The 20,438-nt window shown below is 38.7% G+C and overlaps 1 protein-coding gene across 1 annotated transcript; it reads left to right on the forward strand.

Annotated features, from left to right (window-relative positions):
- The first annotated feature begins 4,097 nt into the window (after positions 1 to 4,097).
- LOC117227295 (uncharacterized) lies at positions 4,098 to 20,073 on the forward strand. The gene is made up of 4 exons (XM_033482422.2): positions 4,098 to 4,211; positions 15,078 to 15,247; positions 16,911 to 17,018; positions 19,298 to 20,073. The coding sequence occupies exons 1-4, from the start codon at positions 4,098 to 4,100 to the stop codon at positions 19,410 to 19,412; spliced, it is 507 nt and encodes a 168-aa protein (XP_033338313.1). The 3' UTR covers positions 19,413 to 20,073.
- The last annotated feature ends 365 nt before the right edge of the window (positions 20,074 to 20,438 follow it).

Consider the following 20,438-nt stretch of genomic DNA (forward strand, 5'->3'; position numbering starts at 1 on the left):
AATCGAATGATTTGCTGGAATAAGTACAATTTCATTCAATTTCGCATGCTTCATAGAAAGAACTCCTTCAATTCAGAATTAAGAGAATTATTTCTTAACAGATGTGTAGATTTTTGGATAGCGAAGCTCAATTTAGAAGGGTAGTCTGATTTCGAATGCCATTTCTCAACGAATTGTTAAGGATTATTTTTAAAAGGACTGTTGAACTTCTTGCATTAAATTTGGCACATATATTTATGGGTATTTGAAGTACATAATCAATATTTTTGAAGTGAACATAATTAAAATCACATGAGATATGTTCTGTTTTATTGAGTGTTTTACGAAAATTGTATTGATTGTTAACCATGATTTTTTGATATTTTTGATGTAATTCCTTGATCCGAATCAAGGTAGTATAGTGATTTTGATTACATACAAAATATCAGCAGTTTGAATTACAATTGTCGATTTCATAAATATTTTTTTGTCTTCAGCATGTTGAAAAGAAGCAGCAAAAAACTGACGGATAATTAAAAATTCTGATTCATGCTCTGGAAATTTCAAATCAATTGATCAATTAAAACTTTATACGTCGAGATTTACCCTTGACAATCATTCGGAAGTGTGTATACGTATTACAAACATTTATAACATCATTAATTTTACGAATTAGCAAAATCACTTTCAAAACATGCATAAAATCAAGATTTTTTAAGGTTCAAAAACAGAATACATACCCCTTTAAGCCTGACGTTGAACCTATGCAAATCACTTTCAATTTTACGGACTTCGCACTGTCGTATGCCGGAAGGCCTACGAAAAAGATTCTCTCATGTGTTACAACTACGCTTGACACGATAACGAATTGTAACTATGCTAACTTGCAAATGCGTGTGCATGAATATTACTGCGAAACAAAAAACGGTCCAGCTTCTTAGTTCTCCCACCTTCAGGATATTTACGATGTCCCTTTCATAGTACCTTTCAATCGAGAAGGATTTCAAGGGAAAGAAGTAGGACGTTGTCAAAGATATAATGTATTATACAGGGTGTCCTAAAATTATGATATTTTCGGAAAATGAGGAGTTCCTGAGGTGATTTGAAGTAACTTTTTCCTTTACAAAAATTTTTTTCGAAGCATCGTTTACGAGTTATTGAGGGAAAACAATGACCAATAAGGGGCGAGCTCCCCTGGTGCTAGGCGGCCGAGCCAATAAGCGGAACTGGGCTTCGCGCGCTCGTTGGCTAGGCCGCTTCGCGCCAACCGAGCTCGCCTCTCATTGGTTACTGTTTTCCGTTAATAATTCGTTAACGATGCCTCGGAGAACATTTTTGTAAAGGAAAAAGTTGCTTCGAATGACCTCAGTAATCTCTAATTTCCCGGAAGTACCATAATTTTAGGACACCCTGTAGTGTATGAGAGTAAAGATACACGAATATATAAATCGATAAATTGCCGCCAGAATACCTGACTACAATCAGGGACGAGAAAAATGGTCAGAAGTTAATTGCTAGGGCACGATGCGGAAGTTTAGAAAATTATAATATATATTAATTAGAGCAGGGCTCGGAATTAATCAGCACGCAACATGCGGATCACGAGGACTACGCCCCCTGACTCGCCTCTTTCGGCACAGAACACCTCAGGCGCTCTATGTTTGTGTTAAGCCAGTGCTCGAAATGGTTGGACACGCAACATGAAGCTCCACCTTCTGACTACCGCCGCAGCGCCTCACTCCCCGCGTTGTGTGTCCGACTATTCCGAGCACCAGCCTAACACAAACATGGAACGCCTGAGGTACTTCGAGCCGAAAAGTGGCGACCACGACGAGCGAGACGCGCGACAGGAGTCAGGGGGCGTAGCCCTCGCGACCCTTATGTTGTATGCTGGTTAATACCGAGCCCTGGATTAGAGGATAGGGAACGTGGATTTGAAATATGTAATTATGGCAGAGGTATGGCTTCACGTTGAAGCATCTGTTAGTGGATTGTCATGGTTTTGAAAGAAGGACGTGTACGTTAACGGAGATATTTTGCAGAAAGAAAGGCAGAAAAATAATGGCCTGGTTACAGAAAGTAGATTATAAATATAAGAAGGCAAGGAAAAAGTAGAGAGGGTAAAGAAAATTGTATACCAAGTCCATTCCTTGGTCTTGAAGCTAAAATTAACAATAAACAATAATAATAATAATAATAACAGTAATAATAATAATAACAATACTTTTCAGCCCGATTAGATCGCAACAAAATTGTAAAGAAACAAGAATTTTGCAAAGACTAGGATGTCAGATGGTTCCATTTTCATCCAAGGAACGTATACGGATTGGTTAGAGTGCAAGGGAATAGTACCACTCGAATATGTTACGTGCAATTATGTTGCCTGGTAACGTGTGAGAGTATTGATAGTGGCAATAATAATAACAATCAATGTTACGGTGGGTCAGTCGTGTCTCGTGGATCGATAGACAAATCACTTCTAGGTTCTAGCATGTACCGACTCGTCCGATACCTCAGACGGCGGAGTGTTGGTCGTAAAATGACTCGAGGGGGAGAGAAAGCAAGAAAAGGGCGAGAGGAAGAGAGCGAAACATAGATAGAGACAGGGAGGAGAACGCAAGATCGCTTCGTGTTCCAGGCAGTTTAGTAGTTTACCGAGGAGAGTCTCGGTATTCGAGCGAGAGGTACTGGCACGTTCCATATTTCAGACAAAGGAGAATCTGATGCTTTGGGCCGGAGAAATTCATCGTGTCTCGCGTTTTCGACAGAGACTAGCGCTTGCGTCCCAGACAAATTGTAGCCGTTTAGCCAAATTCAGTATCTCGCAACGAAGGCGCAGACAATGGGGGAGCATGTATTAATGAGTGGAAAAGGAGGAAGTGATAGAGCGAAAAGACAGGGGAATAAACGATTAGACAAACACAGGATGAAATAAGGAAACGTGATATCTGTTTCGACAGAAATTCGATTAATTTACCGTTGTCATCAATGTCTATTATATTAGACTTTACATTCTACCCCATCAATTGTCTCTCTCATCGCGTAACTCAGTTGCTATTATTATCAGTCTTATTGTTTGAAATATATTTGAAAATAAAAGACTTAAACCAAAATACGTTTCGCAACTTCTCCGATTGGAACATGAGCCAACAATAGTCGTCTCGGAAAGTACGTCAACGCTTTTTCAAATTTAATATAACTTTTTTAAAATTGATTCGAAGAACTTGAATATTTTTTAGATGTTAGATCGACTAGTTTTCCATGAAATGTGCAATTCATTGGAATGATAAAAAAATTAAAAAATGATGTTTTTCAATTTTTTTTTGTCTGAGCTCATAATGAAAATTAAAAAAAAAATACATTTTATAGATCTCGACAACTTATATGCATACTGAAAATTTCAAAATACCATTTTGATAAAAATTAAGTTCGTCTACTAGATAAGCTCATATATTAATTAACAGAGCTCTTCGTTCAGAGAAGAAAACAGGCTCAGGCATTTCGTACGATTCCGAAGCAAAAATATTAATATAATTGTTGCGCATTATATGATACTTTTGAATACAACGAAACCTCGAAAAAAGAGGTTTATTAAAACTGAGAATTTAAATTCGCAGTTCAGTCATAACTACATCTTTGGACGTAGACTGTAGATTCTTATATAAAATAGCTTTTTGAAATTCTTAAAATTTGTTTACTCTTTTAGTATATTTGATGTATTCAGCTTCGTCATAAATGCGTTAAATCCGCTAGCGATGATAATGGAGGGAAATGGAATCGGATGATACTGACAAAGGCACACTTCAGACAGCAAGGGGTTAAATGAAATCGAGAATCTTCGGTTCGAAAATAGCTGACTCCGCTCATGCTAATTGATACGACTGAACATTTGTGGGCGAGGGAACCCATGAACGCTGGAAGCGGAAGGAAGAAGTGGCAATAGTGGGGTCGAGAGAGCACCGTTATCGATATCCCAAGGCGACGCGACCGAGCTCGAACCGATCCGATCTCGTCGGACGAGGACATTTCTGGCGAGAGACAGTTCGCGCGATCTATAGGCCACGCGGGTAGCGTCGCGAGAGAGGACATCTTGGCTCAGGGCCTGACATCCGCTGATTATGCGTCTGTTGTTCTGGAGCATCCTCTGTTTCGGCCTCGTTACCGCGAGCGAATTCGTGGACGCCGGCAGAGCCAGCCGATCCTTGGCATTCCGGAAGGGCAGCTCCTTTTTCGTGAGTATCTCTGCCAAGTGCTTTTAACCCGGACGGTAATCGAATCGCGTATACGGCTAGCCTATAGAATCCTTGATCCTGATCATTGTCCGTTGCGTTAGCGCTCGTGATCCTGCTCGGAACACGCGATATCGTTTGCGCAACGCGTATTACCAGGGGCTTGAAATCAGAGTTATTTGACAAATTTTTAGGACAATATCATAGTGTCACGGCAGAGGAAACGTTGCTATAGCGATCGAAAGGTCTCCTGTAACAAGATTCATGACTTAAAGTAGGATATCAACTATGATATCCAATTCTTGCCTATTTCTAAGATATATTTAATTCACTTATTTATTTATTGGTGCTTCAAACCAAATAGTCTATTTTAGCAGATACAATATTGTTACACGTAGCTTTTATTACATAGATATTGAATAGTTTCTAATTTCTTACGGAACGTCGTTTAAGAAAATTGTACATTATTCTTAGTCCTTCTAATATCTGGAGTACGAAAGAAGGAACTAATAATAAGAGGATGAAGGAATTAATAATAATAAAAAGAGGAATAATAATAAATATACAATAATAAAGAGGAAGATGTATATAAGGAAAAGCATATAATAATAAAGAGGAAAACGGTGCTTGCCTTTGAGAAGCTTCGTTTCTAATAGAACACGTTCGTTCTTATTGAAATTCTGCTGTGCGCACTAGCAAGCAATTTTAGCTACAAAATTAACTCTTATCATTTATATTATAATAACCGCAACGAGAGAGATAGCTATTAACGCTTTGCACTGGAGCGGTAACACCGATGAACCACTAAAAATTGTTATATGATATTAAAAAATTTTTACTTTATCGTTTATATTTGAAAAAGCTCTTACAAATGTAACATTTCTATGAGTCACAAGACTCAATTTTGTATACAGTAAATGAAATAAATCATGTAAAATACTGTAATACTGTAGGCGAGGAAAACTATTTCAGATTTAGGGTTAAAATGGCTTCGAGTGGAAAGGATTAACAAAAAACCATGGCAATACAAATCAATCTCTATCAAATTTTAACAAATTTTATTGATTAAATCAACATTCTTATCGATTATTAATTCTCTCAGTCATTATATTAACTTGATAGGAAGGACAATTAATTTAATACCCTTTCACCTCAATAAGAATAATAATCATAATAATAAATACAACCAAAATAATCAATATACAATCCAATTTTAAAAACTCTGCATTACTTTTCAAGATGTTGAAATTCAAATCGTCGTACTAAATTTTACATTCTCATTTTACAATTGTAGCTAAATATTACAAAATTTGTGATATCCGCAACTTATGAATCGTGGCCAAATTTTTGGGAAAAGATACCACTGTTACAAATCTTAAATACTAATATTTACGTAATTTTTCTATTTTCTTTTCGTTTCTCTTTTTATCTTTGTTTTCGTCTAATTCTTAGGACGCATCTGCATAACAAATCAAACAAACCCGCGACTTCATATAGAAAAATCAAAAAATCGCCCTCGATTAGAGGGCTGATTCAGAGACAATTCGGAGAAAAGCGTTTCATCAAAGAAAATAAGATTTGCTAACAGCATGGTGTGCGGGACGGTATCGATTCGCAGGTGATCTGAAATTCAGCCGCAGTCTCGTGCATTAGGAAGGGGTGTGTGGGGCAGATGCAGGCGGCGGCTGCGGCCGTATCGTCGGTGCTGGATCGTGTACTTGCCGGTAAGTGCACTGGATCATCGGTAGTCGCGTAATTCTTCAGTTCTCCGAGCGGAGACGGGCGGAGACGAGAGGAAACGGGCGGAAGTGCAGCCTACCGATAACGGCGCTCCGTTCCTCTTCGCTCGGCGCGGCGCGAAGTCGTACGCCCTCGCGATCAGGTCCCATCTGGTGCATCCTGTCGCTCCGAAAATCATAAACAATTACGAACGTCAAACTCCGTTCGGGCAACTCCGGGGCACGCCTTTCAGGAAATTCTCCGTCTCGTTCTCTCCGCGAGACCGACTTTATTTCGTCGCCCCCTGAATCTTTCAATGCTCTCAGCCCCGGCCCGGTCCCGTCGCCGTTCCGTCCCGGGACCACGGAAATTGTTTGATCAGTACAATAGAATAGAAACCGCGCTCTTCGCGGAAACGTCAGCGCCACGGTCCCGAAAGAATCAGTCAATGTCAATGTTTGACCGTTCCCGAAAACGGGAGCGGTGCGACGGCGACTCACCTGTCCTCCCACACCTGGCCACCGTCACGGAACCGCACGAAACGGAATCCGCGCCGCCCGAAGATAAACCGAATCGAATTTACCTAACCAAAACGGTTTGCGAAAACTGGGAACTGTTGGACGAAGTTTCGGGATGAAAATTCAATTTTCAGTTTCTACGATTCATTTATACATACTTTCGCTAATTAATTCGTTCGGTGCTCTTCAGAAGTAGTTGCGAGCAAAACGCTTCCGTAGTTTTCATTCATTTTCATTTGATTAGATTGATAATTGTGGTGTTTCCATCGTTTTAACCTCTCACGTTTTTCTTTTTAGGAGAAATTGTTATTTAAACGTATTCTTGTGCTACGCCGTCATTAAACAAACAGTTGGCTTCATTCATTTATGCAGACATTGCTTACGTTGTTTGCTTACGTTGTTGCTTAGTTCCAGCGATATTATTAATATTTTACATTGAAAAGTTTAACTCTTGCTTTCCTTTCCCTATTCGATTGATTTTCGCACATCGGGTACATACATACATCTGCGAGAATTTTCAGTAAAAAACGCGAAGAAGTTTCGAGTACTATTTTTTTACTATTTTTTCGAGTATTACTTCATATTAGTAATATGTTATGAAGGAAATAAAGAGATCAAGGAAAATTAGAAAACAGGAAATAAAAAGGTCAAAGGAAATCAAGATCAGAACGAAGAGTATGCATCAAATGAATCTAACGACGAAAAAGGAGAAGAAAAATGTCACTGTCTTGTGGGCATTGAATTCTTTATATAATACATGCAAATCATGTGTCAACTGGTTTCCAGTTTTCCTTTCCTTCATTTTTTACCCGTTTAACAGTGGCGCCCGTGTACATCACGGGCACGCTAAGTTGACAAAGGATAGCTTTAAACCGCACGAACTTTATTCATTTCGGAACTATGTTTCATTTCCTATGTTTGCGCAAGAGCTTCTACCACAAGAAATACGAATGACGCCAATTTTCTCTTCAGAATTATGTAAACATTTAAAAACTGATTTCTAATTCTGGAGTGAAATGCGTAGATGAAAATTATTATGCGTTAACGTCGCATCGACTACTCGGTTATTAATAGACTGCGAATTTTCGCGCATTTACGGCATATACAGATTTGTAAAACGCAAGGAAACTGACAAGAAGTAATTGCATTGTTGCTATATTTTTCAAATGAAAAATCTTTTGGTTAATGAAAGAAATTTTTGTCTAATTCTAATCTTTCTAAAATAACGATCCGCAGTCTAGTCATCAACAAAGAGTTGTACTTATTGTTAAATGTTATCCGATATGTTTATAGATTTTATGAATCTCGAAAGGTTTTGCTTTGTATTTTTGCTGTAAATATTTCATTCAGTCAATTGGAATTTTGGATCTGTCGCATAACTCATTAAATATCACGCATTTTGAAATTATATGTTGGATTAAGATCGATAAATATTTCAATTTTGAAGAGTTAAATTTGTGTTATCATCAACTTTACACGGTGTTTTGACCGACCAGAATATAACCAGAACCAGATCTGTACCTTACAATGGATATTACTTGACTGTTTTTATAACATTATGTTTTAATAACATAATAGCTCTTGCTTGTACAGTACATTCCCGTAGAACACGAGAGTTCCTACGACGCAAATTCCCATAACGCACTAAAAATTGTGTGGCGACCGTTGTCATATAATACAATTAGTACATGTAAAAACGAACAACCAATTACACCGGGACGACGGCATGTAACTTTGGACGATTCGCACAGTGATCAATAAACTGCAGATCTTTATACAAAATAGAAATGGTCTGGATCGATTGCAAGAAACAGGTTCCAGATAGACATTCAATTCTTACTTTCATAATTTTAATAAGTTCAAAATATTACCTTGATAGTTTTCAATTCTTTGAATTCGCCCACTGTTCGAAATTGCATCTACTCATTTTTACTTCAAACGCATAAAATCTGCAGTCTAGCGTTCAACGATCAGCGCTACAGTGTTTTCCCGAGAGTCCGTTCAATTAATTATTACTACGTAAATTACGTATTTCGTTGTATTTATATGGAACAAAATCTTTTGTTCATTCATAACAGGAACATTGTTTGTCTTAACAGCGGAAATTTTTCGTTTTCCATAACACGAATTCGTAAAACGCGTAATGCATTGTACGCGTTATAAGTAAGTCTCTTGTGTTCCAAAATCAAATTCCGAGTATCGTCCCTGGTTTGCCCTATCAGTGACAAAGCTGGTGCACCAATTTGGTTCCAAAGATTGCGAACGATTGTAACGCGCACGCATTGCGAGTCGGTCCGATAACAGCGCACCTGCCCACCTTGTCCCGGCAAGAGTTCCTGAAGCGAAATCCAAGTCGGCCGAAGACAAAGTGAATCGGCTTTACAAAGTTACGAACAGCCTGGCCGCTTCCCTGTGTATCGTTCCCTGCAATATTCAAGCCGCGATACTGAGGGTAACGCATTCGGGACGATCGACGAGCCGTCTCGGTTCCAATCGTCGGAGTTATGGCGGGCCCCGATGCATCACGGAGTGGCCCGGAACGCGTTCTCGCCAGAGAGGATCGCCTTTTAAAGCGAAAATACGGGGCAACGATCAGTTTGCATTAGTCGCACTACTCGGTGCTGTCGTACGATGCATAAATTCCTGGGGTGCACGCCGCAGCCGGTCGCGACCCGCGACCCATAAACGAGACCGACAGCGTAAGGTGTACGTATATCGTCGCTCAAAGATGAACATGCGGGCTAATTTCGGTACGGGTCGATCGAAAATTGATTCTTCGTCGTTCAAGACCCGATTGTCTAGTAGGAAATCGTTTCAATAGGAGAAATGGCCGCGAAAGGGTACAATCCTGTTACATCCTGCTCACTACAACACTTTTATATTATAATATTTATTATCATTAAACAGGGTGTCCCAAAAATGTCTCGTAATCCGGAAGTGTAAGGTTACTAAGGTCATTTGAAGTAACTTTTTCCTTAGCGAAAATGCAATTTGTGGCTTTGTTTACGAATTATATATTATGACTTTTATATTATAATATTTATTATCATTAAACAGGGTGTTCCAAAAATGTCTCGTAATCCGAAAGTGGGAGGTTCCTCAGGTCATTTGAAGTAACTTTTTCCTTAGCGAAAATGCAATTTGTGGCTTTGTTTACGAGTTATTAACGAAAAACAGCGACCAATGAGAGGCGAGCTTGGCTGACGGCGAGGTGATGGCCAAGCCAATGAGCGAAACTGAGTTTTGTGCGCTCGTTGGTTGGGCCGCCTCACGCCAGCCGTGCTCGGCTCTTATTGGTCAGTGTTTTTCGTTAATAACTCGTAAACAAAGCGGCGGATTGCATTTTTGCTAAGGAAAAAGTTACTTCAAATGACTTGAGGAACCCTCCATTTCCGGATTACGAGACATTTTTGGGATACCTTGTATTTATCCCTACCATTATTACCAGGGTTACCATCTGAACTCTTTTTGGAGGTTGCGTCCTCCTTTTTTCATTTTGTTCTCTGGTCTTCCTTACTTCAGTAATTTTGAGAAACATCCTCGTTTTTCTAATTGCCCATTTGACAATAAATTAGCATATATTGCTGGGACAACTGTTAATTATACGAATAAAATGTGTAACAAATTGCATTTTTAGTAAGAACAGGGTATAATAAATGTTATTTTTTTCGATCTAATGCAGGAAACGTACATTTATCGGAATCTGTTTATTCGTTAGACAGGTTACTATACTACATAGAATTACAAAAATATTCGAGCGTGTTTAAGAATCGAACAACTTCTATAAAATTGAACCACAAGATTCCATCCTTTTTAGATGTTAGAGAAACAAGATTACTAGACAATAGCTAAAAAAATGTCTACAAGAATCGGAATTGGTTCGATTGATAAACAAATTTCTAAATTAATGTTTTAAATTTAAAGGTTTAATGGTTTTGTATATTATTGTTATTTAACTGTGTATGCTAAAAATGTTCTCGAAGCCTTTTAAGGCAGAAATAAGATACAAGCATTGAGAAATTATCGATCGAAAGTCATGAATAACTGCGATTTTCGCCATCTTTAATTGTTTCCAACTTGTAACAACGTCAATAGACTCATCGCAGGAGAGCCAAATTGTGTGTTCACTCGTACATTTCAAGTATCGACATATAATAGCCGATCTAGCCGCGAATCAACAAACAGCATTTCTTCGTCGGACATGAAAGGAAAACGGTCGACCTCGAGGAAGATGAAAGGAAACATTAAAGTAGGAGAGGAGAGAAGCCCGGGAACGCAAACACTCGAAATGGCAAGCATCGGCTGAAATAATTCAGTTTTCGCGACCCAGAAAACAATGGGGCAGACATTTTCCATCGAATTATTCCAGTGTCGGACGTTTGCGCCGATACGCTAACGAGGTTCGGGAAGCGACCGGGGTCCGAGGAATTGTCCTTAAAACTCGACCGGTCGCCTGGACAAAGGGTCGGCCCTCTCCGACTCGAAATCCTCCAATTACCCTCTTGATTATTCCGCGCACGGGCGTGAAGGATTATTCAATTTACCCTCGCATAACTGGGAAACAGGTTTCGCGTCGGTCTCTCGCAGCCGTGAGCTACGAATTCCTGGATGCATGCTCCTGGAAAGGGTAACAAAATGAACCGGACCAAGAAAAGTACGCTAAACGAACTTGACGCATGCTGGGAAATGTACGCAGTCGTCGTAGAACCTGTCCGGAGCTTTAAAAGTCGCCCGGAAGCCGAAACCGAAGTGTATCGCGGCGAAACGTCCTCGCGATTCATCATCGTTTCCTTATTCGACAGACCCGAATGCATTCATACATCCGCCAGCGAAATCCGCGGAGAAGGTCCCGACGCGATATATTTGTTATGCGCCGGCTGCTGAATTGGAAATTCGTCGCCAGATTTTTCCGGCCAGTCGACGTTCTGGCGGCAATAGATTAGCGGAGGGTCAAAGATAAAGAGCAAAGTGGTCTTTGAGGTTGTCGAGGATCTTTTAGTGCTCGTTTGCCGTCAAAGGAACGCGTTGCGTCGTCGTAGAACTCAAAGAATCACGGGACACCGGGGAGAACTCAAAGGATAGCCATATTTTCATTCCTATTTCGGCGAGCGCCGGATGCTCGTCTGATAAACGACTTGCCAGATCCAGATGACACCATCCTGCAGTTCGCAGCGTTCTGCGTCTCTTAGAGCAATACCTAAACGTGCAGTTTGAAAGAACTCGTGTTCCTGCGAAACAGGGGAGAGAGCTGAATTTTTCTGTTTCTCAGATCTGTCCATCCCTTCTTTTGGAAAAGCTAGTTTTTCTCGAAACGATGCCATATACATGTGAAACTGTACAATAGTTCAGTACTGTATAATACTGTATAATTTGAGTGATTTTACAAGATAGTCTAAAATCCAGAAATCCAGAATGACGATTTTTGTGGGATAACTTGGTTTTCAAGTTGTCTACTATTACTGACGAATTACTGACAAATATTAAAAGCTGATATTAAAAGCAGACACAACGTTGTAGTTGACTAAATTGCTTCTTGCAGTTAAGACACTCCAAGTCTTTTTCGAATCGGACACCAGCAGCTGAGCATTTCTTGACAAATTTATCATAAGCGACAATAATTTCATCGATGATCTAACAAACTATTTGGAATTCAACAGTTTGTATTACGATTTCTTTCACGACTTCGTTGATTAGCATTTCTTCTTTCTTAATCGTTCTCTTAGTAGAACGAAACAATTTTTGTTTCTTCTATGTCATCATTTACTCGTATACCTAGATTTTAAAAAACGGAAGAATCAAATTTAATTTCGATTTAGAAGAAATGAATAACATTCATATTTAGTAAATCCTGTACGAAATCTTCATCGCGAGTCTGGGTCGTTGTTAAGATGCAAGTGCTTAGAGTGCTTTAAAAGAAAATTATCGAACTTCTGTCTTAGACACAGCTCACTTATTAAGATAAATAAAGCGTCTGTTTAGCATAAGTATCTGCGCTCTACGTATTCTAGAGATCATACGTTCATATACTGTGAACTGTTGGTAGGTCGAAGTGATTTTAAAAACGAAGGAGTTACAGTAAAACATCGTCATGCTTGATCTTCAATTTAGTGCTACGTCGCAACACAGAATACCAATTTAAAGATTTTTATAGTTCTCATATTCATCCGCAGATTAACCGTTACAGAAGTGAACACGGCAAATTTGTCACAGGTTTATTTCGTAAGCTGACTGATTGATGAATGAGCCGTCGTGTGAGTTGCGATGGGTTCTTTATGGGAAAATCGATTGGTGCCGCCTGCAGTAAATGAGCGATCGATAAGCACCGTGGAATAGAATGTTCGAGGAAGAATAAAGACGATGGATAATTGTATAATGTTATTAGCGTAAACTGCTGTTACTAAAGGAATACGAACTAATGGGATCGAACGTTAGTGATAGTACGGAACAATGGATAGGAAGTAATAGCTTTGGCCTAACATTAAATTATTATTTTTAATCACACTGGATCAACTAATGTAACGAAAAAATACAGATTCACTCGTAATCGCACCAAATTATGTTTCGACCGACGCTAATCAACCTTCATCAGAAATATATTTCACGAAAATCATTGGATATATTGAAGAGATTCCAGTTACATTCAGCAACATGTTTGACAAAAATCGAAATTTTAATAACATAAGACACACGGTAACATGAGTAATTTTACTTGAAATGGACATTGAAAATATTACTTGGTTGATAAATGATGATCATTTTAGAACAAACTTAAAAGACAGTGTTTCTAGACAGGACAAAAATAAGACTGTTTTTTGAAAATTTCTTCTATAAAATCGGTAAATAGTTTACGATGAATCTTTTTGTTTCTAAAAGATTCGATTATCAAACAATTCTCAAACTTCTACATTGGAAAATGTTGCTAATTACAAAAACGTGATTATTGCAATTATCTCTGCAGTAATCGTTCCCAGACGTTGTTTATTTATAGCAATTGCCTTTATTTCTGCTATCCGTTCTTCATTTGTTATTCCAACTGTAGGTTTAATGCACTTCAATTTAGTTCACTATTCTGGGTCAGGTTTACAAATAGCCTTTGGCTACACTTCGCCGTTGTGTAAATTATACATACACCGTATTTGTATCGTCCTTGTATGTGCAGCTTTCGTGTAATACAGAAGACATATGGACAGTAGTAATTAGAAAAGAAGAATGCGATTTGGGCCTGAAAGCCGCCCAGTTTTTGAAGATAATTGTACTAAAAGTCTTCTTGTGGATACGATTTCAGCGAACTTTTGGCTTTCTATTTTTCAAACGTGCCGTCGAATCGTGCATATCGGTATAATGTTTCTTAACCCTTTGCACTCGAATGGCGACTCTGCGGCGCCACTAGAAATTGGTATACTATTTTTCAAAATCATTCTAAAAGCATCAAACTCGTTTATATTGAAAAAAAGCTATTAAAACTCCATTGTACTTGCCAATAGGCTCAAATTCATATGCACAAATCGCAATAAATTATATAAAATAGAAATACTGTAGATCAGAAATCATGCTTTGGATTTCGAATTCAAATAGCTTCGACTGCAAAGGGTTAAATGATTGTGGAGCTATGGGAGTCCGTATCTTTATGTGTTTGGCGCTACAGTAGAACGACAATTATGAAAACTAATTGGGATCGAGGTGATTGGGGAGATCAAATAATTTGCGTGATAAAGCATGCATGTGCTTACCCGGTTTATAACGATAAGAATTATGCTTAAACTTATTTAAAAAATGAGTACTACTGCTGTAATCTCAAATGTGACTAATATATTATTCAAAAAATACGTATGCACATACATGCTACGCATATGCAATTGATAGTAATTATACATATATGTATATAAAAAAGTTTCGGTAATATTAATTGTATATATAGCAATGTCGAAACACTGATTCGGATAATCGACGCCTCAGTGTCGAAGAAGTGTCGAATTAATTTATGCCATAATTAACTATTTACACTGTAATTTATGATGATAATAGTTATAAAAGCGATGAGATTCAACAATCTTTTTAGACAATTACAATTTACATGATAATTACGGATATACTGAATAATCAGCATCATAATAATTACCACGCTGTAACAAATATCTTTTTCCTTATACATTGTCTGCGCATTATTTTGCATCGTTAAAAACAAAGGAGGCATTCCACGTGGAAATGTTAGGCGACTCGCGCTCTGTATAGTGACTAATTAAAATTAAATGGTTCTTTGACCTACAATTTTTCATAATTAAACTGCAGCGCCAACGGGTTAAGGAACTATAATGAAGGCAATAATGAATTCCAGGCAGCAAAAACGGCGAAACAACACGGTAATAAAATGATGAACGCAATTTCCGTTGAAACATAGTTTCGCAAACAAGCTAGACCATTCCAGTAGATCCACTAGCGCCGCGATATTAAATCATCGGACGCGAATTTCGTCGTAGCGGGCGAGGGATCGATCACACAATCATCCCGATTGTTAGTGACGCGATGACAGACTGCTAGCCTGTTATCACCATTCGCGCAGTTCCCATCGAACGCCAAACACCCTTTATCTCCGCACAACCGTCAACTATCAACGAGAACTTCTGCCTTTCAGTTTAGGATGAATTTCAAGATCACCTTGTTCCCGTCCACGACGATCTTCGCCCAAGCAGCCGGCTTCAAGGTAGTTTGGGAGCTTCCGACCGAGACCGGTCGTCCCGGCATCGGTCGTCCCGGCAGGTCGGTCTCGGACGTTCACGAGGCGGCCGAGCTCGTTTACGAAAGGTAATAAATAGTTTAATATGGTCGGTGAATAATGCAGTGGCTGGCCAACCGTCCGTGGCAGCCGGCATGGAAGTTGCGGAGCCTGGAAATTGCCGCGAGCTGCTCAGCCGAGGCAGGAAAGGTTCACAAAAAGATCTGGATTTCTGGCCCGGACGGTTTCCGGCCTCGTCTACGAATTGGCCAATGGCGCAGTGCCGTCCGCTTCCGCAGTCAACCTCTGCACTCTCCCAAGGAGAAACGCCGGAGTTGGAAATCGCTTTTTGGAAAAGGCATCTAAATCTTGTAGTATGTACCGAGCATTGAAAAACCTGGACAGATTTTTCCAAAACAGGACCGCCGCTTCTTGAGAGAAATCAATTTATCATATTGCTCTGTGGCGAAGAGTTGAGGCCACAATAGCAGCTCAAAGATAAAGCATTTCTTTAACTAAAAGAAATAACTAAAGAACCCACAAAATCCAAAACTTCTGAAACTTGTTATTAAGTTATGCAATCGTATTTAGTTTGTGCTGATACGTCGTTTCGAAGGGATGAAAACAACCCTTGAAAAAGTGTAAATATTTTCTTTTTCGTAAAATATCCGAAGAACGGTAAATAACGTTAACAAAAATTCTGTAAAAGAGTACTTAAAAACTTTAATTTCAATTTAAAAATATACTTCTACGCAGCTTCGTAGATACAGTAAAATGATGAGATTTTTGCATAAATTCTTTTTCGTTACGATTGTATTAGGCATAACATACTGCAAAGTTCCATAATTCTTGAATTTTACGGCTTCACAAACGCCATTTGTAAAATGTTCTTATACTTTTCTTCAAAATTTGTGTTCTTTCTTCCTTTAAAGTAACGCCACCGCAGCAGTTCGCGTGCAGTACAGTGGCCCACAAAAGTGTTCGTACACCTTTTAAAGCGCAATAACTTTTTCAAAACTGAACCAAATGACTTGAATTTTTGTTAATGATAAAAGGAATAGACTACTAGACGTTGGCTAGAAAACCTGTTTTTTAATTTTACTATTTCTTGGAATGAAAAAGAAAAGTTAAAAACCCTCATTTTTTAACTTTTTCATCCGAGCATGTAACGAAAATTTAAAAAATGCCTTTTGTCGATCTCGATAATTTACACGCGTGCTGAAAATTTAATCGAAATCGGTTAACCCAGAGTCGAGCTACATTTCTAAAAAAAATTCAAGTCATTTAGTTCACTTTCGAAAAAGTTATTGCGTTTTAAAAGGTATATGAACACTTTTGTGTTGATACACTGTATGTTTTTTTTGTGGGACTTGCGGCATAAACGAAGGCCGATTTTGAAAGATTAAGATTTTCCAGTATTGAATACGTAATACAAGATTTACTTTCTCTTTTCAAAAAAAAAGATTTCCAACTACGACGGTTCTCGTTTTCGGTTGAGCTCAGCTCTGTCCCATTTTTCGTTTACTCGCAAGCGGTTACTCCGTTTCGCTTGGCCAGGTGCGCATCCGATGGATCCTTTCGGTCCCTCCGACGAGCCCTTTTGGTCCCTGCGAGCGGATCCCAGGCGCCGCCGATGAATCTCTCCTGTGGTTACTTCGCGCGACTTTGTTTGCTGAATAAAATATCACTTTGGCGAGTCCTGCAACTGAACCGACGCGACGGTTTCACGCGACCAACCGTTTCCCGTTTCAGCCACGGATTCGACGGAAGGTCCTGCTTGCTGAAGAACGTCTGTCAGGCTATGGAATATGCGAGCCAGAGAGACGGGGTCATGGCGAAGATATTGAAGCTGCTCGTCGGGTAAGCGTTTTGAGCTCTGTGTCGTAAGTCGTAAGTAGACTGCGAAAGTATGTATGTAATATGCAAAAGATGTAGGCAGGTTTGCATGAGATGTAGGCGATTCGTGAAGAACGTTCAACGCGCGTCTGTCGCAGTCATTGTTATCTGAACTGATCTGCAGTTGCAGAGAAAGACATGGCATGTCAAATTTATCACGTGCGTTCTCTCTTTCGAGATACAGTAGAACCTCGGTTATCCGAACGGTTTTTGAGTACATAAACGTTCGGATAATGCTATAGTTACTAAGATACATATGGAATAAAATGCATACATATTTCACAGAAGAACGTCCGAAAATGGTGTACATCGTGAAGAAATGTAGATACGTCATAGAATATAAATAAGCTGCATAGAGTACGCTCACTTGGAAGTTAAATGCATTGCATTATCTTGATGAAACATGTGAATATTCTGTGAATATTGTGTTACTGTCCGGTAATAGGGGACATTGAAAAATATTTTTCTGGAAAGCAGTCCATTGTATACGAAAAACAAACGAGAAAGTACTTGCCAGAATTTACGATAATGCTACTCAAATGTCTTCTATTAATAACGGTTCGAGAAATATTGCACTCTTTATTTTTCACTATGCTCTCATTTCAATTCGTACGCCAATTCGATCGACTGATTTTGCTACCTACAGAGAGGCGATAGAAGTGAGCGACTGCTGTATTCAGTTTGCATTATCATCTCCTATATTTCGACGGTTGGAACAACTTCATCGCATTTCTGTTTCTTTTGTCTCAATACAGCTAATGTCTGATAACAGGTGCTGCCCGTTATTATTGCCGTCCAATATTGAAATAGTTCATTGATCCAGTTCCTCGCAAACGCCGTTAAATCGGTGGTCCATTCCATGAAAATTTCATATAATTCTGACCGAATTCTGACCGAATAGTTAACGTAATTCATTGTCGTTAATTTTGGAAGATTGAAATAGCTTAATGAAACGTTCATTTACTGCAGCTCCAATATATGGAGCAGGGATTTTGTTTCCAAGACAAAGAGAGATTATGAAAGGCGCCAACCCTGCCGTTGTTTGTGTTGGTTCCCAAGAGACACGGTGTCATCTTAGATATGTGTCATTTCTTATTCCGTAGAATCTGCTAAAGTAACTTTAATCTAAACTTTATCTAGACTTTAATCTAAACTAATTTTACTGACTTATAGTATTTCCATTTTATACGACAAAGTGCATTTTATGCATACGAAATACACTTTAAACAATTTTTTAAATATAAATTTTGTTAATGTAAATGTTATTTTGGAACACGATGTAACAATTTTAGCGGTGCCTCGGAGTCACCACTCGAGTGCAAAAGGTTAAGCAGGTTGTGAGAGTTAAGACAATATAGACTCATGAGACTAGTTATATGCAGGGACCCAAAATAACAGTTATTTGACAGAGAGTATAGTCAGATAAGATGATCAACTATGCCCCCGAAACATATTTAGTAGACTATGTATGAAATTCCGTCTGGTTCTTGTAGTGCAAGGTTCTTGTATGCAAGTAAATTCTCCCTAATTGGTGCTCAGATTGTACAAATTGGACAATTTGGGAAGAAGAGATACGATTATTCGAGCCCTGCGGCTCGCTTTTATAGTTGTTGACAATCGGTGAATTGTCCATTTTTATGCACAATCGGAGCGTCAATTAGGAAGAATCTACTGTAGCTTGAAATCTAATTTGGCCAACACTAAACTCACCGAACCGATTGAAATATCGATTCACATTTCTTTTATTTCAGAAATGCTGCGATTATAAAAACTCTTGCGCAGGAAATGCTTGAATAAACATCTTAATTCAAGCACACGTTACAATAAAAATGAAGAAACGGCCAAATTATACATTCAAACTGGTCATCGTTCTGATGCAACACACTTACTAACATACGTTTCACGCTTTTCTTGTCGAACTTATTGTAGCTTGGGCAACTGCAATCTAGACTGCAGCTTTGAGACTGATTACCTCTGAATACATGCATTTCAATACACGCTCGAACAAACCGCATGCCGCAACGAACAAGGTCTTAGAAGCAATTAGAACGTTCTAGCATAGATCACAGCACGCAGAAAGCGAGAGAGACCATAAGTAGGATCGAATACGAGAGAATTTGTTCTCCCACATTTAATTATCTTACGAGTTGCTTGTTTACATTTGTGCGTCGCGTAATGCACAGAAAGCAGCTTATTTGCTCGTTAACGATATCACAATTTCGCTGACCGTTTCTGATTTGCAGATCGTACGCAAACAACGATGCCGCGACGGAAGACGAAGAACCGATTCTCTGCGACATCCACGTCAGAAATTGTCCTCTAGAGCTAATCGGAATAGATAGCTTTATCGAGCAATGAACTGTGCCGATTTAACGACTCGGAATGAAGACTGAACACCGGGAGAATTATGCAAAGAAATCAAAATAACGTGACCCTAATTGAATCCACGATTTGCGACGGCGTGGTGAAACTATGGCTGCTCCAGTTTTCACGGTGAAGATCTTTCGATGGAGGACAGCGTCGTTAGTGACGTCCGTTTCCCGGTGTAAGGGCCGTGGGACACGAACACATAAATTTCCAATGTAATTGTTCACCTAACCGTGAACACCGAAGTGTTATCGGTAGATTGCGAACTTTTGTGCAAAATAAACATTGCACGCGGCAATCACATTGTTGGGATCACATTGAAATGTGTTTGCTTCTTCTATCAGTATCATCAAATGCACTGCGAATTTATATATATTTATATAAATTAAATAGGGCCAAGAAAACAACAAGTTTTAGCAACGTTGAATTTCGATAAAATATTAATTTTTATTTACCAGCAATGATCATCTAAAGCTTGGTTGCAGTACTTAGACCTTGAAACCAAGGATTCGCATAGGAATTCACCGTTTTAAGATAATCAGAGGACTTTCATTGACTTACAACGCTTAGAAATCTTCAAGAACTTGTAAAACGCAATCTGAAACTGAATTAAATTAGTAGAACGCTGATTAAATTAGTTTGGAACTTTATACACGGTTTTATCATACTTCCTTCATTTTATTTAGCACTCGAACTAATGGACCATTTGTAATATTATCCATCAATTTTATCGACGTTTTTATAAACTTCAATGAAACGTATGAAAATTGAAATTAATTATTGGAAACTAGATGATCGAATAATATTGAAGCTTCATCGGTGCTATTTCAATTAAAATTTTTAAATATTAATTAAAACACAGTTTGTTTAAAATTGCTCCATCGAGAGCTGATATTTGTTCTTCAGTTTGCCCAACACCAAAAATTCCCATTTGGATATCACCGTTTGATCCGCAGTCATCGAATATTTTTCAATGAAACAATGACTATACAAACACGAATGAATGAGAATGAAAAT

This window comes from Megalopta genalis, chromosome 8 (assembly GCF_051020955.1).
Source record: "Megalopta genalis isolate 19385.01 chromosome 8, iyMegGena1_principal, whole genome shotgun sequence".
Lineage (NCBI taxonomy): Eukaryota > Metazoa > Arthropoda > Insecta > Hymenoptera > Halictidae > Megalopta > Megalopta genalis.